This window comes from Otolemur garnettii, unplaced genomic scaffold (genome assembly GCF_000181295.1).
Source record: "Otolemur garnettii isolate 467f Iridium unplaced genomic scaffold, OtoGar3 scaffold00052, whole genome shotgun sequence".
Lineage (NCBI taxonomy): Eukaryota > Metazoa > Chordata > Mammalia > Primates > Galagidae > Otolemur > Otolemur garnettii.
In genome coordinates, this window is record NW_003852447.1 from 3,572,929 (window position 1) to 3,582,478 (window position 9,550).

Here is a 9,550-nt window from a genome sequence, read left to right on the forward strand (position 1 = left end):
AAAAAAAAAAAAAAAAAAAAATTCTGTACATGTAACTTTATTACTGCAATGTTAACACATTACAAACATACAATTATAATAAACATCACCATCAAATTTCTTTCTACTCAGCAGAGCAGGTGACAAAATAGTTACAAAATGGCTTAAGTCCTATTTCTTTCTTTCTTTTTTTTTTTTTGAGACAGAGTCTCACTCTGTCACCCGGGGTAGAGTGCCATGATGTTATCATAATTCACAGCAACTTCCAACTCTTAAGCTCAAGTGATCCTCCTGCCTCAGCCTCCCAAGTAACTGGGACTACAGGCGCCCACCACAATGCCTGGCTAGTTTTTCTATTTTCAGTAGAGATAGGTTGTTGCTCTTGCTTAGGATGGTCTTGAATTCTGAGCTTGAGTAATCCTCCTCCCACCTCACCCATCCAGAGTACTAGGATTATAAGATAACTCCTGGTTTCTTATGCTTTTTTTTTTTTTTTTTTTTTGAGACATAGTCTCACCCTTTTGGCCACACTAGAGTGTCAAGGCCTCAGTCTACCTCACAACAACCTTAAACTCTTGGGCTCAAGGGATCCTACTGCCTCTGCCTCCTGAGTAGCTGGAACGACAGCAATGTATCACCACACCTAATTTTTTTTTTTCTATTTTTTGTAGAGATGGCATCTTGTTTTGCTCAGGCTGGTCTCAAATCTTGACTTCAAGAAATCCTCCCAACTTGGCCTCCCAGAGTGGTTTCTTATAGTCTAGATTTGAAACTCTTTTATAAAGATTTTCCCATCTTACATAATTTCCAACTCGCATGTTCAGAATCCACTGTTACTTAACCTTTCTCTATGTGTGTTTTCTTCTTTAAAAGTTGCAATTTATCAATTATTTAAGAGACTTCTTAGCATACTTACAACAACCAAGAGGCCTCATTTCAGCATTCTGTGTGTAGACCTGAGAGATGTCAGCAATTCTTTTACACAGCATGTCCACAGGAATCTCATAGCCATACTTGTATTTCCAATTAGCTGCCTCATAGCGCGCCCTCTGTACCTGGGATCTGCTGTCAGCTTATAGCATAAAAAACAAGGGTTAACCTCACTAGAAGAATGAGCTTAAAAGCTAGACCATTGTCCTACCCTGTGTGCACACGAGTTAAGGAAAGGAAAAGGGGTCTGCTATGGCTTTTTCTCCATTAATCAACATTAAATGATCAGCAACAAGCACATACAATTTTTTTAGATGGAGTTCTATACACAATACTGCCCTATTTATCTTTTTTAATTAATTTTTTTTGTGTGTGGAGGATGTGAGCCCCTCATCAGCGTTCAAAACTATTTTTACAAATGTCTAGAAACTCCCAAAAGAGTAGGTGATAAGGAGATAGAATAATCTCAATCTTGGTTTGTAGGTTTGAATTTTTCAGAAAACAAAAACCTAAAGTAATTTTTATAATAATTCTCACCCAATTCCAACTACTGTCATTATTAACAGGTTTGAGATCTACTGACTTAGGTCCTCTTAAACTACTAACTGTAGCTGAAATAAGATAAATAATCTATGAGAGGGGCCTCAGCCCAGTTCCCACAAAGTAGCATAAAGACCTAATTTCATAACATCTATAGTTTTGAAAAAGCTCACGATACTCTTAAAATATTGATGCTATTCTTGGAAGACTGCAAATCTACTCACATCACCTGATGATCAGGCACTAAAGGAAACTTAAATACAAAGCCCAAGCAGAGAACAACAGACAGCTTATATATCTAAGCAAACATCTGGCCGATTACCTGTCATTCCTGTCATCACACAGCCAATGTTTTCGGTTATCTTGAATAAGTGAGTCACTGTGCTGGAATCCAATAATTTATCCTAACAAACAAAATAAAGATTTTTTTAAATAAACCAATGGGTCTCTGTATAGTTTTAAAAATAACACTATGAAGCAATAACACCAAACTATATAATAAATGTCTTCTATTTTATAGGTAATATTAATTTTTAAAAAAGAGTTGGGGTGGGTAACTCTGTTTTCCTTTTCTAGATCCTTGTCCACAGGAAACTGTGGACAAGAATGATAGCTTTTCAAAGCTTGTCTCCTCAAGGTCCCCAAAGACAAAGAGTTAGAAATCCCACTGTGCTTATAATCACAGTCTGAAGTTTAATGTTAATTTTGTCTACTCAGCTGAACTGTATACAGACGTTCAAAAGACGCTTCTTACATGACTAACAGGAATGTAGAGATAAAGTAAGAATAATGGTAACTGATGTACACAATAATAATATACCTTTATACAAAAAATTCTTGCATTATGTTCTGTAATAATTGCCCATTTGGACATTATTACTTACAGGTACTTTCTTCTGTGTGACAATTACTGCACAATCTTTTCCTCTGACAGCTACTGATGTAAGGCCACCTTGGTTAATAGCTTTAAAAGCATATTCTGGAAAATAAAATAGTTTTGTTTTCTAAAGGTGGAAAGAATTAGCATAGATTCATATAATGAAATAAATAGCAATTAAAAAGAACGAGGTATACCTCTATGAACTAATAAGGAATGTCATCTAAGACATGCAAAGTCAAAATAATAATAATAATAATGATAAGTTACAGTTAAGCCAACTCCAATTATTTCATTTTCTTTTGTCTTTTCTTTTTTTGAGACAAGAGTCTCACTGTACTGCCCTTGGTAGAGCGCTGTGGTGTCACAGCTCACAGCAACCTCAAACTCTTGGGCTTAAGTAATTCTCTTATCTTAGCCTCCCAAGTAGCTGGGATACAGCTGCCACAACGCCTGGCTATTTTTTTTGTTGTTGTTGCAGTTGTCATTATTGTTTTAGCTGGCCCAGACGGGGTTTGAACCCACCAGCCTCAGTGTATGTGGCCAGCGCCCTTCTCACTGAGCTATGGGCACTGCCCTATTTCACTTTCATCTTACTAAAATTATTTTCTTTAGGTTCAAATATCTAATTTCCAAGGAAGCTTTAATTAATTTTATCATATCAAATCTTTATTAATGATATGTTTTACCATTTTAAAAGTTTGTTTTGTGGGCATTATTACTATTAACCCTGGTTCTCCTGATCTAAACTTGCTCTAAATTTTCTCAAGATGTAACACTTCTACTAACTTTTGGTCAATAACTAATTTGATCACATACAGTTTTAATTGCTATTAGATTTTAGTGCATTGACTTTTGTCTACCAAGTTGAATTTTTCTGAATCATGCCTTTTGCAATTTTCGTATTAACTACAACATATGATTTTTTTTTTTTTTTGGTAGAGACAGAGTGTCACTTTATTGCCCTTGGTAGAGTGCCATGGCATCACACAGCTCACAGCAACCTCCAACTCCTGAGCTTAGGTGATTCTCTTGCCTCAGCCTCCCAAGTAGCTGGAACTACAGGTGCCCACCAGAATGCCCGGCTATTTTTTTGTTGCAATTTGGCCAGGGCCAGGTTTGAACCTGCCACCCTCGGTATGTGGGGCTGGCGCCCTACCCACTGAGCCACAGGCACTGCACATCATACGATTTTTTCCTTTTTTTTTTCAGATTTTTTTTGGCCAGGGCTGGGTTTGAACCCGCCACCTCTGGCATATGGAGTTGGCGCCCTACTGAGCCACAGGCACACCGGCCCCACGACACGATTCTTTAGTTTATCTTTAACAGACTTCAGTTTGTGCACTTCTTGTTGCTGTCAATCCATTCCAAGGCTTAAAACATTGAAATCAGGCTCGGTGCCTGTGGCTAAAGTGGCTAAGGCGCCAGCCACATACACCTGAGCTGGAGGGTTGGAATCCAGCCCGGGCCCACCAAACAACAATGATGGCTACAACCAAAAAATAGCTGGGTGCCTATAGTCCCAGCTACTTGGGAGGTGGAGGCAGGAGAATTGCTTGAGCCCAGGAGTTGGAGGTTGCTGTGAGACAGCACTCTACCCAGGGCAACAGTTTGAGGCTGTCTCCAAAAAAAAAAAAAAAACCACTGAAATCAAATGGTAGCTTAACAAACTACCTTGACACCTATGTAGTATAGGTGATAATTACTGTCTTTGGAAAGCAAATTAATGAGACTATTACTTTATATGTTATGTATTCTATAAGGTTTTTTTTCGTAGTTTTTGGCTGGGGCTGGGTTTGAACCTACCACCTCCCCATATGGGGCTGGGGCCTTACTCCCTTGAGCCACAGGCGCCGAGCCCCCAATTTCTATAAGATTTAAATTTAATGCTAGGCACTGTGGCTCATGTCTATAATCCTAGCACACTGTGGGGGGCCAAGATGGGAGGATCACTTAAGGCCAGGAGTTAGAGACTGTGCAAGACCCTGAGGTTGGGTGTGGTGGGTCATGCCTGTAATTCTAGCACTCTAGGAGGCTGAGGTAGGTGGACTGCTTGAGCTCATGAAATTGAGAACAGCCTGAGCAAGAGTAAGACCCCTTCTCTAAAAAGTAGCTGGGCTTTGTGGCAGGCACCTGTAGTCCCAGCTACATGAGGCAAGAAAATCGCTTGAGCCCAAGAGTTTGAGGTTGCTGTGAGTGAGCTATGAAGCCAGAACACTCTACCCCAGGCAAGAAAGTGAGACTCTGTTTTTTTTTTTTTTTTAGAAAGAGTCTTACTATGTCGCCCTCAGTAGAGTGCCATAGCATCACAGCTTATAGCAACCTCAAACTCTTGGGCTTAAGCAATTCTCTTGCCTCAGCCTCCCAAGTAGCCCGCCACAACACCTGGCTATTTTTTTGTTGCAGTTGTTTAGTTGGCCTGGGCCGGGTTCAAACCCGCCACCCCAGGTGTATGTGGCTGGCGCTGTAACCACTGTGCTAAACTTTATGGCTAGGCACTATGACTAGCCAAGCTGAGACTCTGTCTTTAAAAAAAAAAAAAAAGAGTGAGACCCTGTCTCTAACTAAAAAAATTAAAAAAGAAAAAAAAAATCTAGCCAGGTATTATGGAAGGTGCCTGTAGTTCTCAGGCACCTGAGGCAGGAGGATCACCTGAGCCCAGGAGTTTGAGGTTGCTGTGAGGTAGGCTGATACCATGCCACTTCAGCCTGGGCAACAGAGTTGACAGTCTGTCTCAAATAAACATACAAACAAAAAACCAAAAGGACAAAAAGATTTTAGAAAAATCACCTTAAAGGAAGGAATCCTTAAATCTAGCTTAGATTAATTAGCCAATTATAAATGCTAATTTTTATCACCACAAATAATTTTTAAAATACAACAGGTCTCTCATCTGTGAGATTGGTTCTAGGATCTCCTATGGACATCAAAATCCATAGATGTTCAAGCTTCTGATATAAAATGGTGTACTATCTGTACACAACCTATGCATGTCATTTCATATACTTTAATCTTTAGATTACATGTAACACCTCACACAATATAAATGCTATATAAACAGTTGTTACACTGTATTTTTTTAGAGAATAACAAGAAAACTCTGTACATGTTCAGCAGAGATGCAATTTTGTCCCTCCATATTTATTTGTGGTTGGTTGAATCAATGGAGGTAGAACCCACAGATATGGAAGCCTGACTACACAATTTTCAAACTGCTTCTTAGTTTTGTTTCTGATATGGCTAGAAAATTCCTACCAGATCAGCCCTCTACAGATACAAACGACAAACTCTAGACAAAACAATAACTACCCAAAGATATCAATCATACTCTAGAGGGGGAGTCAGTGCTTAGGAGAAAGGAACAGCATGGGGTAAAGTTTCCCATTTTCAGAGGTCTAAGTCTGAGAGCACTCAGCACTTAACTCCCACAGAAAACTCAGTCTGTTTGACTTAAAAGCTGGAGAATAGCCAGGAATAACTAGATAGGGAGAGATTACAGGCATGGGCCACTGTGCCCAACCCCTGCCATAAAATATTTTATTCCCTTTTTCTTCTTTAAAAATATATAACTACTTAGGCCTGTAATCCTAACACTCTGAGAGGCTGAGATAGGAGGACTGCTTAAGGTCAGGAGTTCAAGACCACCCTGAGCAAGGGCAAGACCTCATTCTCTACAAAAAATGGGAAAAATTAGCCAGGCATGGTGGTATGCACCTGTAGTCCCAGCTACTCAGGAGGTTGAGGCAGGAGGATCACTTGAGCCAAGAGTTCAAAGCTGCAGAGTACATTTCAATACAGTATTATCAGAGATAAAGATTTCATAATGGTAAAAGGACTAATCCATCAAGAAGACTTAACAATAATAAATGTACATACCCCCTACGAGAAAGCTTCAAAATATAGCAGAACCTCTGTAAGTTGACTACTCAAGGGAACAAACTGGTCAATGAACAGAGGTGGTCAACATAAAGAACTAGGCCTATTGTACTGATCCATACATGTTGTACAAGTTTGGTCCATAAAAATTGGGCCTGGCTGGGCAGCGCCTGTGGCTCAAGGACTAGGAAGCCAGCCCCCATATACCAGAGGTGACAAGTTTGAACCTGGCCCTGGCCAAAAACTGCAAAAAAAAAAAAAAAATTTAGGCTGGGTTCAGTGCCCATAGCACAATGGTTATGGTGCCAGCCATATACACCCAGGCCAGTGGGTTTGAACCCGGCCCGGGGCCAGCTAAACAACAATGACTAATAAAACAAAAAACAGCCAGGCGTTGTGGCAGGCACCTGTAGTCCCAGCAACTTGGAAAGCTGAGGCAAGAGAATTGCTTAAGCCCAAGAGTTAGTTTGAGGTTGCTGTGAACTGTGACACTACAGCACTCTACTGAGGGCAACATAGAAGACTGTCTCCAAAACAAAAAAAAAATTAGGCCAACTTACAGAGGTGGTCAACTATAGAGGTTCTACTGTAAATGAAAGAAAAATTGACAAAGGCAAAAATGCTCCATTCCGTATGCATGTAGTTGGAGATTTTAACACTTCTCAACAAATGCTAGAAATGAAAAAAAATGGCTGGGTGTGGCAGCTCTCACCTGCTAGCATTTTGGGAGGCCATGGCAGGCAGAGAGCTTAAACTCAGAAGTCTGAGACCAGTGTGTGTTGAGAGGGAGACTCTGTCTCTACAAAAATAGAAACAATTACCTGGATGTTGTGTGGGTGCCTACAGTCCCAGTTACTGGGGAAGATGAGGCATGAGGATCGCTTGAGCCCCAAAGTTTGAGGTTGTTGTGAGCTAGGATGATGCCATGGCACTGCAACACCAGGGAAACAGTGAGACTCTGTTCCCAAAAAATAAATAAAATTAAAAAAGAAATCAATAGAGACCAGCTTGAGCTACAGTGAGACCTCATCTCTAAAAATAGCCAGGCACTGTGGCAGGAGTCTGTAGTCCCAGCTACTTGGGAGGCTGAGGCAAGAGAATCGCTTAAGCCCAAGAGTTAGAAGTTGCTGTGAACTGTGACGCCATGGTCCTCTACTGAGGGTGACATAGTGAGACTCTGTCTCAAAAAAAAAAAAAAATCAATAAACAAACAAACAAAAAAAGAAAGACATTCATGGGTTACAAAAAAGGTCACAAGGGAAACTTTAAAATATTTTTCACTGAATGGTCACAAAAATACATCAAAATTTGTAAAATGGGCTCAGCGCCTGTGGCTCAAGTGGCTAAGGTGCCAGCCATATACACTGAAGGTGGCAGGTTTGAATCCAGCCCAGGCCCGCCAAACAATGACAGCTGCAACCAAAAAATAGCCCGGCGTTGTGGCAGGCGCCTGTGGTCCCAGCTACTTGGGAGGCTAAGGCAGGAGACTCGCTTGAGCCCAGGAGTTGGAGGTTGCTGTGAGCTATGATGCCACGACACTCTACCCAGGGGGACAGCTTGGGACTCTGTCTCAAAAAAAAAAAAAAATTGTAAAATGCAGCTAAAACCGTGTTCAGAAAGAATTTTATTGCTGTGGTAGATTCTGAAGTAGTCTCCCCTCCAAGATCCCTGCCTTTTGGTGTTCACAACTTTGTATAATCCCTTCCTCTTTGTGTGGGCAAGACCTGTAATTTACTTTTAACAAAAAGAATATGGTCAAGATGATGAGATATTATTTTCCCAATTGTATTGTATTGAATCTTGTTAGCAGATTCACTTGAGGTCCTCCTTATTGGCTTGATAACCAAAGTGGCCTTCTGACAATAGCCGGCAAGAAGGTAGGACTATCAGTTCTACATTGCAAGGAAATAAATTCTGCACACAATCTCAGTGAACTTGGAAGTAGATCTTTCTTTAGTTTAGCCACCAGATGAGAACATAAGCCTGGATAACATCATGATTGGGATTTTAAGCAGAGGACCCAGGAAATCTGTGTCCAGACTACTCCTAATGCACAGAAACTGGGAAAATAAATGTGTGTTGTTTAAGCCACTAAATCCATAGTGATTTTTATGCAGCATAGAAAATTAACACAGTAGGCTCAGCACCTGTAACCCAGTGGTTATGGCGCCTGCCACATGCATCATATATGGCAAGTTCGAGCCCAGCCCAGGCCAGCTAAACAACAATGACAAATACAACAAGAGAATAGCTGGGTGTTGTGGCGGGAGCCTGTAGTCCCAGCTACTTGGAAGGCTGAGGCATGAGAATCATTCAAGTCCAAGAGTTGGAGGTTGCTGTGAGCTGTGACATTACAGCACTCTACCAAGGGCAACATAGTGAGACTGTCTCTGTTACCCAGGCTGGAGTGCAGTGGCATGATCATAGATCATAGCTCGATGCAGCCTTGAATTCCTCAAAGAAAAAAAAAATCAGCTAAGCTAAAATTGGCATTTTGAACAAAAACCACAAACCAACAAAACTATCGATACTTTCATAGGCTAGAAGATGGCACCCTCCAAAAGATATTTATGTTCTAGTCCCTGAAAACTGTGAATGTCACCTTATATGTCAAAAGGGGAGGGAGTTTTGCATACATGGTTAAGTTTTTATAAGGAAAAAAATTCTGGTTAACACTTGACCCTCCTTCCCACACAGCAACTATTCCATAGAGCAAAAACCATGTAGGCTGGGCATGTGTTTTGCAGTTTTCCACAGGTCCCACCATTTCCTGTCATATCTTATCTAGCCTATTTTACTTATTGGCATTACTTACCCAGTCTGCATAAGCATTTGTATCTGTCATCCTGAACTAAATGAATACTTGCTTGTTGCTTAAATAATAAAAAATGTAAAAGCCACAAAAAATTTTGTCCCACAAAATAAAAAACATTTTATATATTAAAAATACTTCTCAACTGAGAATATACCTGTGAATTTGCCAGAATTCATTAAGAAAGTTCTCCTCTCTCTCTCTTTACATAGACCAGTGCTGTCCCACACAGACCCACAGAAATTTCTGGGATTATGGCAGTGTTTTCTATTTGTGCTGTCTGACAGAAAAGCCGTTAGCTATATGTGGCTATTGATTACTTGAAATGTGGCCTGTGCAACTCAGGAACAGAGCTTTTCATTTAAAGTTCTTAGTTAAGAATATTATTCCTGGCTCAGCGCCTGTGGCTTAAGTAGCTAAGGTGCCAGCCACATACACCTAAAGTGGTGGGTTCAAATCCAGCCTGGGCCGCCAAATAACAATGATGGCTGCAACCAAAAAAAAAAAAAAAAAAAAATCCAGGTATTGTGGTGGGC

At 40.5% G+C, this 9,550-nt stretch overlaps 1 protein-coding gene across 1 annotated transcript in view; it reads right to left on the minus strand.

The window, feature by feature from the left end:
- The window catches only part of PSMA6 (proteasome subunit alpha 6), a 24,039-nt gene that overhangs the window by 7,858 nt on the left and 6,631 nt on the right, over positions 1-9,550 (minus strand). Inside the window, exons 2-4 of the mRNA XM_003791969.3 lie at positions 2,334-2,428; positions 1,772-1,853; positions 896-1,051 (exon numbers count right to left, since the gene is read on the minus strand). Of these exons, the coding sequence (XP_003792017.1) occupies positions 896-1,051; positions 1,772-1,853; positions 2,334-2,428 (333 nt within the window). The remainder of the gene's footprint in view (positions 1-895; positions 1,052-1,771; positions 1,854-2,333; positions 2,429-9,550) is intronic.